Source organism: Macrobrachium nipponense, chromosome 30 (assembly GCF_015104395.2).
Source record: "Macrobrachium nipponense isolate FS-2020 chromosome 30, ASM1510439v2, whole genome shotgun sequence".
NCBI classification, from domain to species: Eukaryota; Metazoa; Arthropoda; class Malacostraca; order Decapoda; family Palaemonidae; genus Macrobrachium; species Macrobrachium nipponense.
In genome coordinates, this window is record NC_087218.1 from 34,872,811 (window position 1) to 34,891,036 (window position 18,226).

Sequence of the window (18,226 nt, forward strand, 5' to 3'; positions counted from 1 at the left end):
GTGTCTATCAAACAGTAAGTTTATTACTTTTCCTTTAGATTTATCATAAATTTTGGTTAGTATGCAGAGTAGAGAGACAGAGATATTTTCTTATTGCTTATTGGGGGGGGGGGGGGGGGGGGGGGGTTGCAGCAGAAGTGAGGCCCCCTGGCCAGGTCAGGGCATAGTGCTCTAAGTTAGGTTAGTATGATACAGTCTGATTAAGTCAAGCCATGGCATTCTAGGAGAAGTTAGGATTTCTCACATCTACCTGTATCTTCCTACTCTGCATCTGCTCCTAAATGTCAATGGCAGATCCGATATTGCTCCTCCTGGCCTTACCTCTAATATCTGTTTTGCAGCAAATGACTCTCGCTCTTTTCCAACTCTGTTATCTGTTAAACCCTCTTCTTTTTCATGACGGAAGAGTGTGTTCATTAGGGTTACGTGCAACTTGACTCTTTCGTGCTGACGGTTCACAACACCTGATCAGAAAGAACACAGACAACATCACTGTTAAAATTATATTTTTATGATAAAATGAAGTTTTATAGATACTTACCCAGTAATTACTCGACTAAGTTTCTACTTGATGGCAGCTTAAATTTTGAAATTCGCGGTAGCGATACCCTTTTGTTTGTGTAGGTGACGGACACTGCCCACTTTTGGGGTAAAAGACGACCAACTAAGCCAATAGCTCAATTTCTTTTATGCTTTAAAGTCTAATTTATCAAAAAATATCATTGCTATATAAGTAATTTACCTGGTAATTACTTAGCTGCATCCACATTGCGGGTGGAAGGATTCATGGACATAAATAACCCCAAAACATTAAAAAATGTTTAATGCGATGAGAGCTAGCATTGATAAAATGCTTGTTGTTCCTTATCTGGTGAGAGAGCTGCTGCAGGTAGTTACTGCCTCTGGTTGGCATTCATCTACACCTTGTAGCGGTCTGGTGGTAGAGCCAGGATCACCTCTATTGAAGTGGGTACTTCTCAGTGAAGGAGTAGTCTGATCACTTGGCGAAGGAAGAAAACAGGTTTTGACGTAGGAAAAACCTATTTTTGGTAGTCGCTGTTGATTCCTCAAGGATTACCTTTCCATGATCTATCCAGAGCTCCATAGTGACCAGACTAATGTCAAAGAATTCCCTTAACTGGTCTTGTGGCCGGTATTTTGTTGTAATGATAAACATTACAACACAATGATAGAGTATAAATGGACTCAGGATAAGAGGGCACTTTCTATAATCCTCAGTGAATGCTAATACACAGTTTACCTACGTCAAAACTGCAAAAAGAAGAAATAGTTATGTGCATACAGTCATATTGTTTACATATGACCGAAATCCTACCAAAATGCCATTCCTTTCTGTTGGTCAATGGTCAACGTAGGATGATGCCTTACCATATCCCATGTCTTTTCGTTTAGGAAGTGGGGGTTTTGAGGACTTACCAGTGACTACCAAAAATAGGTTTTTCCTAAGTCAAAACCTGTTTTTTTATAGTGTAGTAACTGTCTCATCCTCTAGGAGCTTTACAAAAAAATTGACTACAAAAAAATTGACAAGTGACGAAAAGCTCTTGGATTTTAACCCCAACAACCCCAATACATCTTTTGTCCAGGGTCAAGCCACTAGTTTCAAGGCCTCATTCTTTATTCCAAATACTTTTAGGTTTGGTAGCAAAGAACAAAAATCTAAGGGCGAACTTACATATTTTAGGGTAATGTTCTGTGGTGACTTGCCTAAGCATATGGTTGCAGTATTGTCAAAACTTCCCTAGAGAAAATCAGCATACTCGTCTGTTGGGAAGACCCGTGGTTTGCCACTGTAGTGTCTATGAATCAAGAATGTCTATGCCACCTACCGATACACAGTGTAGTAAAATTTGTTCGAGCTCTTGGCAAGTGTTTCTAGAGTGTAGGAAAAACGGACCTTATGGGATGTCTGCCATAACTTCTAGATAAACCTCAAGTACTTGAACTGGGCATAACGTTTTGTCTGCTAATTGTAGTTTACTTAGAATAGGAGATTTCCTTTTTGCGGCCAGTAATTGAAGCCCTTCTAAAGCAGATATTTGTAGCGCAAAGGACTGCAGAAGGGAAGTGGAAACTTCCACACTAGAGTCAAACCACTAAACCATAAATCAAATGGTTCCGTTAATGCTACCTTGTATTCCATGATTGCTGTAACTGCAAGGTGTTTGTCTTCGAAAGGGATGAGATGTTAAAATTGTTTCCCTAGAATTTTTTACTGGCCTCTTGGTATGGATATAATGTACAGTCAACACCCTGTATTTGCAGTCTCACGATTCGCAGACCTTTCTGTCATGCCCATCTATAAATTATTCGCGGAAAATTTGGTAATTCGTGGACTTTTTTGTCAAGAAATATTCACTAATTAGTGTATGTTGATGTTATTTTCATAACTGAATAGTATATTTTTTATGATATAAAAAGTATTAACTAATTTTCAAATATTGTTTAGCTTATTGATATATAATTAAATACAGTGGTACCTCGACATACGAAAAACTCGAGATACGAAAGCAAATACGAAGATTTTTTTTGGCTCTACATATGAAAATAGTTCAAGTTACGAAAGGTTGTTGCTGTAAAGTCCTGAGATTTGCCCGGACCACCGAGAACAACTTTAAAACTCCCGCACCGCCAACTGAGTAAACTTGCCACCATCCTCCCGCCCTCCCATTGGTTCCTGATGCTAGTCACCCCATAAGATCCTGCTCTCCTATTGGTCAGCATCTACCCCTTGTGCTCTATGTATTCTATTGGTAAAAGGATGCTGTAAATTGAAAAACTTATTCATGCAACACATTTAATAAAAAAAAAACATTAGGTAAAATAGAATAAAGAATAGAAATGAATGGTTATTATACTGTTTGGTAGTTTCAGTAGTTGAAGAGACATAATGAAAATTTATGGCTTACTGTGTGCTAGGAAAAGTGATTGCTTGGCGATCGTTTGGTACTCGTAAGTGCTGGATGTAAACAGAAATTTGGAAGCTTTTTTTTTGTTAGATTGTTTATTATAGTTAATGGATACTTAATAATTATTTGAAATGAGTACATGCAATACATTTAATAAAAAAATTGTGAATTAAATATCATAAAATATAAAATAAATCAGACTGCTATCATCGAAGCCAACAAATATGTATTTTCTGGGCTCAGCCGTGTCACTCCGTGAAATACGTTCCTTTAGCGCTATTTCTAAGGTAAAATATTGCTAAAATACCAGAGAACTGCTAAATTGGACATGCCAGAATATTCTGACTAGCTCACCCTTTTTAAAAAGGTGTCGGTATGAATCTGGGGCGAGTGAAAAACACTACCACAGCAGCCTCTCCAATTAGCCTTTTCCACATCAAAAACCTTTAGAAAAGGGGAGCCGTGCTACGGCTCACTTCCTGCTACCGCGAAGGTAGCGTCAGGGACGACATTCCTTTGATAGCCCTATTGAGAGCCGCACATAATTTTTGCGCTCTATTTTTCTCTGCCTTTTTGGCTTGTGTTTTTTAGTTATGGATCGTCAATCTGCTTCTCCATCCAAGTTAAGTACTGGTTTTTTGTTCGACACTATTTAGGGAGTGATTTGGACCTTGTGGTCCTTTTATTTAGGGTTTTGTCTGGCGTCGCCTTCACTGAAGCGGCTGTGCGCTGCCATTACGCGTTCTCCTTTTGTGTCGTTTCGGTTTCGCGTGGTCTTCCATACTTTGTGAACCGAGTAGTATATCAGTACCCTTTATCTGCCTTTTCTTGGATGGCAGTTTTTGTCGATCGTGTATATGTTTATGTTTATTATTTTCGTGTTTTACCACGGGGGTTTCCTTTCGAGCACGTGTCTTTGTTTCGTGCCTCATCGGGTACCCACCGTTATAGTTTTACTGATTTTCATTATGATTTTATTTTGTTCGTTTTCGTTATCATGCCTACCCTGGCCATCTGCCCTTCGGTTTTGTTATATCGTTATGGCTTTAGGCCAGTTCTGGTTTTGTCCTGGTTAGGGCCATCCTTATCGGGTGGTCCTGCCTGGTTGTTAGGTGTTTTAATGTTCATTTCTCTTCCCATCTATTCCCTTCCCACCCCCCACCCCCCGTGTTAGTGCATGATTTTACATTAGTTTTAAGTATTTATTATTTATTTGTGTGTTTTTCTTTGGGTGATCGTGTCGGCTAGCCTACCACGTAGGTTTCCCCTGCGCCTTCCTCACGGTCCAGTAACCGGGGGGAGGCGCTGGGTCACGTGATCGTCACCCCTCCCGACCTGCCTTTCCCCCCCTCCGCTCGGGGCCCCAACTAGGTGGGTGCTTCTCTTGCTCAGGTTGTCGCTGACGACCGACCCGAGTCTCTGTAGGTCGGTGGGTGTCGCTTCTCAGCCGACCTTCTTCGGAGTTGGCGGTAGTCTGGGCCTGCTCGGCTCCTCCCGCCTCTCGAGTGTATTCACCTTCCCGCCTTAGACATTCCCTCCCCGTCTATGAAGGGTTTGCATTCCGGCCTCTCCGGCATCGTCGAGGGTTTTGTTTTCGGGAGGTTGTACCTCCCTAGGCGGAGATAATAGCATTCATTTTTTAATTTATTGTATAGTTTAATTAGTACATTGAACCTCCGGGTTCATTGCCGCCCGGGATAGCCCGTTGCTAGTGCCTTTGTATTTCATTCTCCCTGATCGGGTAGCTTCAATAGGTTCCGGGTTACCTGGAATGTATTGTCCTCCGGGCTACTACGGTTCCGGGTTGATTTATATGCGCTTAGCACGAGTTCCCGGGATGCATAAGTCTCTTTAGTCCGGGTCACTCCGGCACAATATCATGTTTCCTTGAGCGTTTCATATCTTATTACATGGCGATACTCATGTATCATTACATTTACAGGCCACCCAATGTCTGGTTGCCGGCTGTAATGCTGTCCTCCAGGATCCTTGCGGGCACGATGTTTGCCGGGGCCATGCCCCCTGCGCTGTGCTGATAGAGAACTCCATAGTGTGGCATCACGAAAACTGTTTTGCTTGCTACGAGATGGTAGCTTGGGTTACTTCTTCGGTAAGTCACCCGTTACCTGCGCTTCTACCTTTACTGTGGTCTTTGTGATAGTATGGTATCTTACTGAACTTTTAGCCCTATCGTCTCCGATAGCATAGTAAGTTAAGTTCAAGGTTAACATATTTCGTTTCTTACAGGCGGATCAGTCTGCAAGGGATGCTGCTCTCTCCATCCTCAAGGTTTGGGTAGGAGGCTTTGGACGGAATGTTGGGAAGGCGAAGCCTTACATCCATTCCCAGGACATGGCGGCTTTAATCTTCCTGGCAGGAAAACAAACCACCTACGTGGACCCAGAAGTTGCAGCTCCCATAATTGATACTATTCAAGAACTGGTATCTCAACAACAAGACGAGGAGTTACCGGAGCTTGTGTTGGGAGGAGTGCCACTTTCGGTTACCGAAGATGTGCCCATTTCACCTAATATGGGTATTGGTAAGAGCGTTGATGAGGCTAGCCTTCTAAGTCCTCAAGGTTATGGAGGAGTAATGATAGTTTATATTTGACAACATCTCCAAAGGTTGTGAGATGAAGAGAGAGAGAGAGAGAGAGCGAGAGAGAGAGAGAGAGAAGAGAGAGAGATGGTGAAGAATGAATGGGAGTGGTTAAATGGCGGTCGGAAGCATGTCTGTTGTGGCGCTCTGTAGGGAGTCAGTGGAAGTCTGTTACGAGTCATAAACAGTGAGACGTCTGGTCAAGTCAGTGTCGGTTTTGGCAGCAGTTGTCCTTTGGTGTTTAGTTGTTTTGGTAGTAATTGATAGATTTTGGGGTTGTGAAGTTGTTGTGCGTGTGTCTGTCTGGTTGTGGTGAGGTTAAGAAGGTTTTTGGTGCATTTTCGGTGTCTGTTAGTGGTGGTTGGGGCAGTGTTGGTTTTGGCGGGTTGTTGTGCTTCTGTGAGTTGTGTGGTTGTCGTGTTCTTTCAGGCAGTTGGTGTTCGTTTGCAGTGATTTGTTGGATTATTGAGTTTTTGTGGGTTGTGGGTCTCGGGGGGGGTGGGGGGGGGGGGGTGGTTTGGTTTGCGCTTGGTTGTCGGCGGTGGTTGTGTTGGCTAGCCTATAGCCTATATCCAGTGGACAGCACAGCCTAGCCCTAAGTGTCAGAAGCCAGAGGTGAGTACCTGTTTGTGTTTTTTGTTCTGTATGTAGGTATTGGGGCAATTGTCCTGCTGTATTTTGTAGTGTTAAGTGGAAAGTGTGATTGAGGTTGGGTTTGATAGCCAGACAGGTTAAGTTTATGTGGGGAGGTTACTTGTTTTTTGTGATCCCGCCACATTATTTTTTGGTGCCCGAACAGGGACTGCTGGTGTGGCAGCTGCAGGACAATTGGTCTAGGCTAGTGTGTGTGAGTGGTGAGAAAGTTTGGGATGGAAGGATTGAGTGAGGTGGAGAGGCTGAAGGAGGAGTTGAGGTTGGAGAGGGAAGTAAGAGGACAATTGGAAGTGGATAATGAGAGGTTAAGGATAGAGTGTGAGGAGCTGAAGAGCGAGTTAGAGGAAATGAGAGGAATGCTAAGGAGTGCAAAAGTGGAAATGAAAGAAGAAGTGAAAGGAGCGGAAGAGAGAATGGTTGAGAAAATGGACGAAAAATTCTTAGTGATGATGAATGCAGTGCAGAAGATGATGAAGGGGTTCATGGGAGAGGGAGCTGTAGGGGGTAGGCCTACTAGGTCTTGTGATAAGCCAGAAGTGGTAAAGACAGTGGAAGAGCGAGGGGATGAAACTACGAGTGACGAAGGTGACTTGTTTGTGATAGGTAAAGGAAAGAAGGGAAAGAGACAGGATAAGGATAAACCTGAGGACAAGAATAAGAAGGGGGCTGAGGAAAAGAAGACGACTAAGGGAAAGAAGGTTAGGAAGGATGACGGACAGGATGAGACTAGGTCAGATTACATTGGGGAAAGGGCTGAGAGTGATTTGGATAGCAGTGAGTGGAAACAGGTAGGTAGAAAGAAGAAGGGTAAGAAGAGTGTAATCAGGAGCATGGATGTTAGTATGGAAGTTGATTCGCTGTATTCGGACGAGGTTAAGAGGGATCAGAATGGTGGAAGTAGCGAAAGTGAGAGTGAGCGGGAAGTATGAAAGGCTGTATATATGAGAGAGATACCTGGATGTGCACAATATGAGGAATATGGTAGTAGGGACATAGGGGATTTTTTTAAGGAATATGAGAGGTATTGCGAGGCAAAGTATGGGGATAACAAGAGAGTCTGTGCAAGAGAGTTGGGTAATTTTTTGACGGGATTTTTGTTGAATATGTATGGGGTAGTGATGAGTTTGGGGAATGTGCCTTATGAGAGTGTGAAAGCCAGGATTGTGGAACAGGCGAAGAGGATAAGGAGTAGTGTTAGATATAAGAGAAAACATGGTTTTGATGAAGTAAGAATGAATGTTGGTGAGTCGTTGTCGATGTATGTGTGCAGGTTGGAAACATTAGCCAGGAAAAAGTTTGGGGATGAAGGGATAAATGAGTGTAAAGAGTTAGTGAGGAAGTTGTTGGCGACTGTGCCTGAGAGTGCGTATGAGTTTGTAAATCTGAAACGCAAGGAGAAAATGCGATGGACGAATGAAAGGTTGACGTGGAACGACATTTTGGAAATGGTAGAGGATTATGAGTTGGACAGGTGTATGAAAGAGAGTAGAAGTGTTAGTGTTAGGACTGAAGTGGCTGATGTTATACCAGAGTTTAAGAGCTATAGGGAGGCAGTTTTGGAAGGGCCAAGGCGAATGGCAGAGCGAGTGTTGATAGGAGCGTTAGAGCCAGTAATGTAAGTATGGTTAGCCCTAAGAGAGATCGGAGTGCAAGCGTTGGAAGAGTAGGGTCGGTTAGTCGTGAACGAGAGCAGCAGTGTTACAGATGTGGAAAGCTAGGGCACAGGAAGAATGAATGTCGGTGGGCGTTGGGAGCTTGCTTCGGGTGTGGGCAAACAGGGCATTTAGTGAGCGAGTGTAAGGATAGGGATATTAAATGCTACAGATGTGGGCAAGTAGGGCATATAGCAAGTGGATGTCGAAGTACTCGTGTGACTGAGGTTTGCGGTAATTGCGGGAAGAATGGGCATTATGCTAGGATGTGTAAGGAACAGCGGGCAAAGTGTGTTGAGTGTGGAATGGAAGGTCATGTGGCGAGTGTGTGTAGGCGAAAGAGGACGAGTCAGATTGGGAGTTCGGGAAACTAGGTACAAAGGGGATTCAGTTGGGTGGGTCCTCTGGTGTGCAGTCAGTAAGAGTGATGCATGTGCGAGAAGGATTGTTGCATGAAAAAGGGTTTGAAGGAAGAGCTCATGAATGTATGAGTGTAAAAGTGAGGTGCAAAGGGGTTTGTTTGGTTGCTTTGATTGATACTGGGTGCAGTGTCAGTGTTCTTTTTAAGAATGGATGTGACAAGTTGCGGAGTGAGTGTGAAATTAGGAAATGTAAAGGGGAGGTACGAGGAATAGGAAATTTAGGTATGCCTGTGGTGGGAATGTTGCGTGAAAATGTAGAAATCGAAGGGGTAGTGATGGATGAAGGTGACTTTTATGTGATCGAGGGAATGAGTGATAAGTATGATATGTTGTTGGGATACAGGTTCCTGAAGAAGTGTGGGATGGTGGTCCATCCGAGCAGGAATATGATTGAGTTGCATAGGAAGGGGAATGTACATGGAGAGTTGCACTTGGATAGGGATGGAGGGGTGAGCAGTAAAATATGGAAGGGAGTGCCGTTAGTTGCGGAAGAGAGTGTAAAAGTGCCACGAGAAGTTGGAGAAGTTGTTAGTGTGAAAGTTGCGTGGCCTGATAGTCTGGGGATTGTCAAAGGTGACAAGTGTGCATATGTGGTTGAGGGGGTGGATGCGAACAAGTTGGTAAGAGCGAGTGTGCATGTGTACGACGGGATTTTGGATATGGAGAATCCTCGGGTTTTTGTGGCCTCATTGCCGAGTGTTAGGAAAAAGCGAGTGCGGGGTATACATGAAGGTGATTGTGTGGGGTTGTTGTATACGTTGGTGGATGTGGATGACGAAAGATATGTTAGGGTGCGGCGGGTGATGACAGGTAGCATGAAAGAAAGTGATGAGTGGAAGTATGATGAGTTGAGAGAAAGAATTGGGGTGGATGAAAATGTTGGTGATGACGAGAGGGAGCGGTTGATGAAGATGTTGTGGGATAGGCGGGGTGCGTTGAGTCGGGGTGACGAGGATTTCAGGGGATCTAAGCTTCCAGAATTCAAGATAGTTTTGAATGACGATACCCCCATATATCAGCGTCCCCGACACTTTTCTGTGCCTAATGCCCGAGAGATTGAGGAACAGTGTGAGGAACTTGAGAGAGTGGGAGTGATCGAGAGGAGTGAGAGTGCTTGGAATAGTCCCATAGTCCCAGTACGCAAGACAGATGGGAGTTTGAGGATGTGTGTGGATTACAGGAAGGTGAATGAAGTGACTGTGAAGGAGCGATTCCCGATGAATGTGGTGTCTGATTGTGTGTATAAGATGCATGGGATGAGAGTGTTCACAAAATTGGATTTGGTAAGGGGCTATTACCAGATTCCTCTTGAGGAAGGGAGCAGGCATGTTACGGCTTTTTCGAGTGGTAGCTGCCACTATCAATTCAAGAGGTTAAGCTTTGGATTGGCTAATGCGCCTGCTGCCTTCCAGAGGGCGATGAATGTAGTTTTGGCTGGTTTTGATAGAAGGAAGGTGACTGTGTTTATAGATGATGTTTTGATTGCAAGTGAAACTGTTGAGGAGAATGTGGAACTGCTGAGAAGGTGTTAGAATGGTTGGAAGAGATGTGGTGGGAGTCGAAAGGTGAAGCTGGAGAAGTGTACGTGGTTGGCTGGGGAAGTGGAATTTCTTGGTCATAAGGTGAGTGCGAGTGGTGTAAGGAAGAGGGAAAAGTTTGTGGAAAAAGTAAAGGAGTTTCCACGTCCCGGACCATGCGGGAGTTAAAGGGTTTTTTGGGTTTGATTGAGTTCGGGAGGAAATTCGTTAGGGATTGTTCGGGTATAGGGAAGCCGTTGACTGAATAGACCGGGAAGAAAAATTGTACTAAGCTGAGGTGGGATGAGCGAATGGTGGGAGCATTTGAGAGATTGAAAGAGGAGGCTGCTAGAGACGTCACCTTGGCTTTTCCGGACTACAGTGAGGATGCCAGTAAGCTTGAGTTGTATGCTGATGCTAGTAAGTTTAGTATGGGAGGATGCTTGGTGCAGATGCAAGAGGTGAATGGGGAGGGACAATTGAGAGTGATTGCGTATGTGAGTAAAGCTTTTAATAAAGCAGAGCTTAAGTATTCGGTGGTTGAGAAGGAGCTTGCGGCAATAAGGTTTTGTGTGAAAGCGTTGAAAGTGTTTTTGTATGGGGTAAAATTTGTCATAAGGACAGATCATCGGCCGTTAGTTTATATGATCAAGAAGGAAAGTGTGAATGCTAGGATTGCAAGGACAATTGAGGATTTGAGTGAGTTTGATTTTAGCTTAGAATATGTGCCGGGGAGTAAAAATGTGATCGCTGATACGATGTCTAGGATGCATGGTAAGGACAGTGGTGTTGTGAAAAGTGACTGGGATCCGAATATGGTACCTGAGGGGTTGGTTGTAAAAGAGAGGTTTGAAGGGAATGACAGAATGTGTGAATGTTTGTTTTCAGCATTGAAAAACTTGGAAGGTAAGGGTCTGGTTGAAGAGGTACCTGGTAGTGTGAATGAGTTGCGAGTGAAGTTGATGAGTGATGTGCAGAAGGAAGTGGCATATGCAGAGGAACAAGGTGGGGAAAGAGAAATGTTGCATGAATTGTTGTCAGCAGTAGCTGAGTTGTTTGGAATAAAAGTGTTGTTGTATTTTGGATGGGACAGACCGGTTGAATATCGAGGAAGGGTGAGTACAGGTAATGAACGTGGGGTTTTGATAATTCAGTGCGGGGAACGTGGTTGTAATTGGTTGGTTACAAAAAGGGACTGTGAAGGGGATCTGAGTCAGAATTGTGGAAATGGGGAGTTAACTGAGGATGAATGTGATGAGGAGGATTGTGATGTGGATAACCAGGTGGACGTGGTAGTGAATGTGTGTATGAATGGGACTCGAGGGAAAATGGTGACGTTTGTCCAAGTAAATGATAGTGAGTATTGTAGTTTGGTTGACACAGGGGCACAAGTTTCCTTGGTGAGTGGGTCAGTGGTGAGTGGGTCAGTGGTGAGTGGAACTTGAGAGATGTGATTGGGAAGTGAAAAGGCAATCTACAAGTGTGAGAATACATGGGTTGGGACAAGGAAGTGTTTTAGTATGGGAAGAGGTACGGTTAAAGGTTAGGTTGGGAGATCTTGAGGTAATGCATAACTTTATAGTTATAGGAGAAAATGATATGCCATCTTGCTTTTTAATAGGGATAGATTTTTTGAGGATCCGCGATATAGACGTAGATATAGGAAATGGAATTCTTAGAAAGGGGGGCAGACAAGTAGCTAGGATTCAAGATGGTAATGTGTTTGTAGCAAACTTTGTGGGTATGATTGATATTGCTAGGAGTGAGAATGATCTGTTGAGTGAGGAAGAGATTGAGGAAATGCAAAATAAGTGCCTGGAGATAAGTGTGTTGCGACGATGTGTTTTGGGAGGAGTGCGTGTGGAAGACTGGCCATGTGAGTTGGATGTATATAAGAGGGTTGCTAAACGTTTTGTGGTGTGCAAAAACATAGTGTACTTTTTGCATCAGGAAGGGGTGTATGACAAGGAAGTGTATGTGCCAGTGTTTTCTGTTGAGTCAGCTGTGAGTATGTGTTTGTTGGTGCATGATCGGTTTGGGCATATGGGAAAAAATAAGTTGTGGGAATGCATGAGAGAGAGATTGTATGCTCCTGGGTTGAATAAGATTTGTGTGGATGTGGCTGTCACGTGTGAAGACTGTCAGAGGGGAAAGTATCAGAGTGTGCATGCAAGTCCACCTGTGTTGCGATTGTAGATGAAAGAGCTGTTTGAAATGCTTGTGATTGATTGTGTTTCTTTGCCTAGGACTGTGAGAGGACACGTGGGGATGATTGTGATGGTGGATCACATGAGTAAATTTGCCTATGTGGTTCCCATCAAAGATAAGAGGAGTGAAACGGTTGCACGAATGGTGGGTCAAGTGATGTTGCCCATGTGTGTGTGTAAGCCGGCAAAAATGTTGAGTGATAATGGACCTGAGTTTGTGGGATGGGAATTTGAAGAAATGTTGAAGGAATGGGGTATTGTGCATGTGTATTCTACTCCGTATATGCCTAGTGCGAATGGGTTGGCTGAAAGGACTGTTAGGACGATGACTGAGATTTTGCGAATGATGAGTAAGAGCGACAAGGATTGGGATATGTATGTAGGACGTGCAGTTTGGGCATATAATGCCACACTGCAGAAGAGTATAGGTATGTCTCCTTGTAAATATGTGTTGAATTTTGAAAGGATTGTCAGACCGCGGTTGGGTCTGTCAGAAGGTGATCGGGATTTGTGGAAGAAAGCGAGTGAAAGGTTTGAGAGTTTTAAGATTGGGGATAAGGTGGTTGAAAGAGGTGTGAGATGGGAAGAATGAATGTGAATAAAGTAAGGGAGAAATTTGAAGGACCTTTTGAGATTTTGGAAGTGGGACCGAGTGGATTGAGTTATGTTTTGGGGAAATTGCGAGTAGGTGGGGAATGGATGAGGTTAGGGCACACCATAACCAGCTCCGTAAGTGGAGGGAAGTACCACAGTATGTTCGGGAGAATGCGATGAGTGAGTGGTTGAGGGTGAATAAGTATGAGCCGACTGTCGGTGAACAAATTGGTCTGGGAGATCGACAGTTGGTGTTGGTTAAGTATGGAAGAAAACAAAAGAGTGTGGGGAGAGGGAGTGGAAGGAAAGAGCGTGAACGGCATGGTAAAGGGGTTGGTGGTAGGGTGCAAACGGTTGATAAAGCGTGTGCTACGGATGACTTTGGGGGAATGAATGATATTTGTAGTGTATGTGGGTTTGAGTTGACAGGGACAAATAAGACTTCAGTGAGAAGGAAACTGCGTAGTGAGGAGGTAGTTGATAGGATGGATAAGTCTTTGCGGGAGTTTGACAGAAGTATGGATGAACTGAGTGGTTTGGTGGCCGAAATAGGGGAGATGTTGGAACCAGAGTTAGAAGACATCAGTGAAGTAGTGAATGGAATTTGGGAGGATGGTAGTGAGGGAGATAATGGGAGTTTGAAAGAAAGTGGTTTGGAAGAAGTGAATGGCGATGTAACTGAAAGTGTATGATGGTCCTCAAACAAGATCCAGGGGGCCTGCATCTGAGCATCCTTGGGTGTTGCGAAAGGCAATTTAGTGTGGATGTTGTGAGTGTAAGGAGATGTTGTCAAATGTAATGGGGGAGGTAATATGGAGGAGTAATGATAGTTTATATTTGACAACATCTCCAAAGGTTGTGTGTGAGAGAGAGAGAGAGAGAGAGAGAGAGAGAGAGAGAGAGAGAGAGAGAGAGAGAGAGAGAGATTGGTGGAAGAATGAATGGGAGTGGTTAAATGGCGGTCGGAAGCATGTCTGTTGTGGCGCTCTGTAGGGAGTCAGTGGAAGTCTGTTACGAGAGTCCGTAAACAGTGAGATGTCTGGTCAAGTCAGTGTCGGTTTTGGCAGCAGTTGTCCTTTGGTGTTTAGTTGTTTTGGTAGTAATTGATAGATTTTGGGGTTGTGAAGTTGTTGTGCGTGTGTCTGTCTGGTTGTGGTGAGGTTAAGAAGGTTTTTGGTGCATTTTCGGTGTCTGTTAGTGGTGGTTGGGGCAGTGTTGGTTTTGGCGGGTTGTTGTGCTTCTGTGAGTTGTGTGGTTGTCGTGTTCTTTCAGGCAGTTGGTGTTCGTTTGCAGTGATTTGTTGGATTATTGAGTTTTTGTGGGGTTGTGGGTCTCGGGGGGGGTGGGGGGGGGTGGTTTGCGCTTGGTTGTCGGCGGTGGTTGTGTTGGCTAGCCTATAGCCTATATCCAGTGGACAGCACAGCCTAGCCCTAAGTGTCAGAAGCCAGAGGTGAGTACCTGTTTGTGTTTTTTGTTCTGTATGTAGGTATTGGGGCAATTGTCCTGCTGTATTTTGTAGTGTTAAGTGGAAAGTGTGATTGAGGTTGGGTTTGATAGCCAGACAGGTTAAGTTTATGTGGGGAGGTTACTTGTTTTTTGTGATCCCGCCACAAGGTCATTTCTTGAGTACTTCTAACTCTTCCACTCCTTCTTCTTCTAAATCATTCCAAGGTTTCACCGGGGGATTGCCTCCTTCTAGGTTGCAACCCTCCTCGGTGATACCTAAAGTGAAGAAACTTCAGGCAAAAACACTGCAAAAAAGAGCTTCTGTACCAAAAGCATCATATGACAACCTCCCTAAATGTGTTCCAGCATCCCATACCGGAGGTACTAAACCAAGACAGAAGTCCCTGTCAAAGCCCTCTAAACCAAGGTCAAAGGAGGGGAAATCTTACCATTCCCCTTCAAGCCCTTTACCATCAACTTCTAAGGCCCTGATACCTCATAAGGTACCAAAGGAGAAGGGGGATTCCTCTCCCGCTGGGCAGGATCTGTTCAATACAAATATTTTAAAACAGGTCAATAACCTAGGAACTTTAGTCAATACGGTTACGGCAAAGTTTGAGGAGGTGATTAAGAGACTGGGCACGCAGGAGTCTCTAATTGCAGGTCTTCAGCAGGGTGCAGCAGGTTCGGCCCATCCTAGTAACCTAGTGCAAGGCCAGAGTATGCCAGACGGTTCCACTCTCCCTCCCTTCCATCCAAGTAACCCTTGGAGGGTAGCGAACTTCGCTCCGTACATCAATGGGATGTTAACGATAGAAGGCTGCGGTACCTGGAGACTTGAGGACTTCGAGTTCTTCCCTGCAGGCTTGCAGCCCCCTTTCATTGGCTATGTTCGGCTTACGGAGGCTGCTCTTGTTAGGGAGGATAAGGTTCCGAAGGAAACAGTCATCCTTTTCAGGGACCAGGCCCAACAGTCATGGGTCCGCAGTTTGGAGGAGTGGAACTGCGCAAACACTAGAATCACGGCCTTTAAGAGCCCGTTCACTATGTTCACAACAGACGAGGAGAACCCGTTACCTTTTACAACTAAGGTGGCGGAGCTTACTCTTCAAGCAGTGACGTGTGATGAGCCCATGCCCCAGCTTAGAGAAACAGACCCTACTGTAGGCTAAGATGGCTCCTATAAGGACGTCACGAAGAGGACGCCCATAACCTAACTCAACCCTCCAAAATCGAATCTACCGATCTGGTCAGGTAAGATAGGCCTAGCCCCCTACAAACGTAACAAGAGAGGAACTCTCTAGTCCAGGACCACCCTCCAAGCAAACATATCTGCCTGGTCGGGATGGCGGTACGAGGAGCCACTAAGGGTGGTGGGATAAACGCAGCCCGCCTAGCCTACCTTTCAAAACCTAGCCTAGGTCTGGTCGGATAGGCTTGGGTAGGACATCGTGAAGAACTTCCAACCTCATCAAATAGCAATACAAGATTATAATCGAAAACAAACAGAAATATATATGCATGAGCACTGCAAATGAATGAGGAATCTTCACCTCTAAAACTAAACTGGCGTACCGCTAGGCTAGCCTAGGGCGCCTAAAACACAATACGCGTGCATAACGTAGTATGAAGCATATCACCGTATGCACGAAAGGGAACCAACTCGCTCCTGAAAAAGGCCCTATAATAGGCTAATAACATAAGGATCAAGCCGTAATAAACAAAGCTCTCAGTATAAGTCAGGAGCGAGACGGGCCCTATAATAGGCTAATAACGTAAGGATCAAACCGTAAAAAACAAGGCTCTCAGTAAACGTCACAAGAGCGATAACAAAATACGAAAACAGTAGCCTATACAGTGAAGAGCTAAACGGTGAATAAAATTACACAGCGAAATAAAATTCTGATATGAACACGCACGCCACCAACCATGCATACAAAATGGCGGATCGTAAGAGCGTCATGCCCGGCTCCCAAGAACAAAAGACTTAAAATAAGGGCCAAAAATGGATGCATCGTTGCCCCAACGTGTCAAAAACGATAAATGGGATACTCAACTTAGAAGAAGAAGCTTCTTGGTCAAGGGAAGACATGATGCTTGGGCAAAAACACTTCCTGGAGACAGCGAAAACAGCGCGTGCAGACACGAAGAGTGCTATTTAAGGAATGAGGGTTTCTGGCAGAGGTAGGTAGCGAGCGGAAGGAGGACGTTGTAACGGCACCTCTCTAGAGGGGGATTTTGAGAGAGGAGACCTCTAATTGGCAAAGTATCTGTGGTAGTGGTTTCCACTCGCCCCTGTGCTATACCGACACCCTATGAGGGTGAGCGAGCTGGAGGTAGTAACTCCAGCATTCCATATGGCTTTTTTTCTCTGGTATATTTAGCATTTATTTATACCTGGAAATGAGTGCTATAGGGACATTTCACCGGCTGACACAGGTCGAGCCCAGAAAAACATAATGAGTAAAATAACTAAATACTAAAATCTAAATTTAAAAATTGCCTACCCTAATCCACCTAACAACAACAAATAAAAATAATATAAACAAAAAATCAAACATTCATTCACAGAAACCCAATTTTTCACAGTTCTACAAAGTAAAACAAATTCTAAAAAAGCACTGCTGCTAAAAACTGTCGTCATCATCCGGCAGGAACATAATGAAGTTCCTAGCTGAGCTGATTCCTCTCTTACCCTGAAAGTGGGTGGGGTAAGTCACCTAGCCAAACAAACTAGCGATACCGCGAATTTCCTAATTTCTAGCTGCCAACGAGTGAAACTTATACCTATGCAAGTACTTGGTAAGTTGCATATACATATATAAAAATGATATTGTTATGATACAATAAAGTTTTATACATACTTACCTGGCAGATATATACAATTAAACTACCCACCCAGCCTCCCCTCAGGAGACAGATGGTGTAGAAAAAATCTGATGGAAAACGGGAATGGGTTCCTATTCCCGCCACCCAGCGGCGGCGCGGTGGATCACCTGACCTACCTGTAGCGTGTGCGCGAAATTCGAAATTCTGTCGGCGCGACGGAGTCAATAGCTATGTATATATCTGCCAGGTAAGTATGTATAAAACTTTATTGTATCATAACAATATCATTTTTATACATTCAACTTACCTGTCAGATATATACATAGCTGATTCACACCATTGGAGGAGGGTAAAGACAGCTAATAACTGATTTAACAGGAAAACACAACAATCGTTGTAGGTATTAATAACATAAAACATTGGTTCCTACCTGTTTAGACTGAAGACTTCATGGTTAATGCCCAGGAGTCTGCTTAGTCTCAAGAGCCTCAGCGAGATATTGATCTATTGCTAAGAGTTCTTGTAGGTCTGCCAAAGGGGTCTTATCCACTTACTTGGCCGATCCTATAAGGGCTATGTCAAAGGGTTTCAATCCACTTATATGACAAGAACCTTTTTTCTAAGGAGCACAATCCCGATCCTGATCACCTTAACCTAACCAAATGTTGTATCTAAGATTGCAAGAAGTCATCCCCGGACTCCTTGCAAACAACCAAAAAACTCAATCACAATATTTTACACCTAATTCTTTATGAAAAATAAATAAAAATAAAAATAAACAAATATAATTTCAATTTGTACTACCTCGCTTGTAAGACCTATGCACATTCTCATACTGTCAAAAGCACCAAAAGCCGCCTGTGCTAGCCCAAGCACTCTTGTCAGCAGAAAATCCTGATACTGTCTTAAAAGGAGAGGTCCCTGTACGAATTTAGACAATGTCTTTAATCCTACTCCGTTTAAAAGGCACATTTCTAGTTCCTCACTAGCAAGGGCTATGGCCGCCTGTGCGACACCAAGCACTTTTACCAATAGTAACACAAAAACTGCCTCAAATAGTGGAGATCTCCGTAATCAAAGACACCGTTTTTATCCAAGCCTATCCTGTAAGATAAACTCAAAGTTCCTTACCTAAACAAGGCCATGGCCGCCTGTGCAACAACTAGCCGTCAGGTAAGAAAGTTAGAGCCCATCCCACCAGTATGGTATGGAAGTATTAGACTTTTCATAAAAGTTTAAGGATCGGTATGTGTCCTCAGTCCCAGCACTGTATCCGCAGACACAAAAGGACCTAGAGAGAAGCACTTGTCGTAGGTAATTTTAACATCTCTAAGATAGTGGGATGCAAATACCGAGTTGCATCTCCAATAGGTC

The 18,226-nt window shown here is 44.0% G+C and overlaps 1 protein-coding gene across 1 annotated transcript in view; it reads right to left on the bottom strand.

Moving 5' to 3' along the window:
* Nucleotides 1-18,226, bottom strand: part of LOC135202431 (activating signal cointegrator 1 complex subunit 1-like) — a 326,707-nt gene that overhangs the window by 50,662 nt on the left and 257,819 nt on the right. Inside the window, exon 6 of the mRNA XM_064231827.1 lies at nucleotides 322-464. Within this exon, the coding sequence (XP_064087897.1) occupies nucleotides 322-464 (143 nt within the window). The remainder of the gene's footprint in view (nucleotides 1-321; nucleotides 465-18,226) is intronic.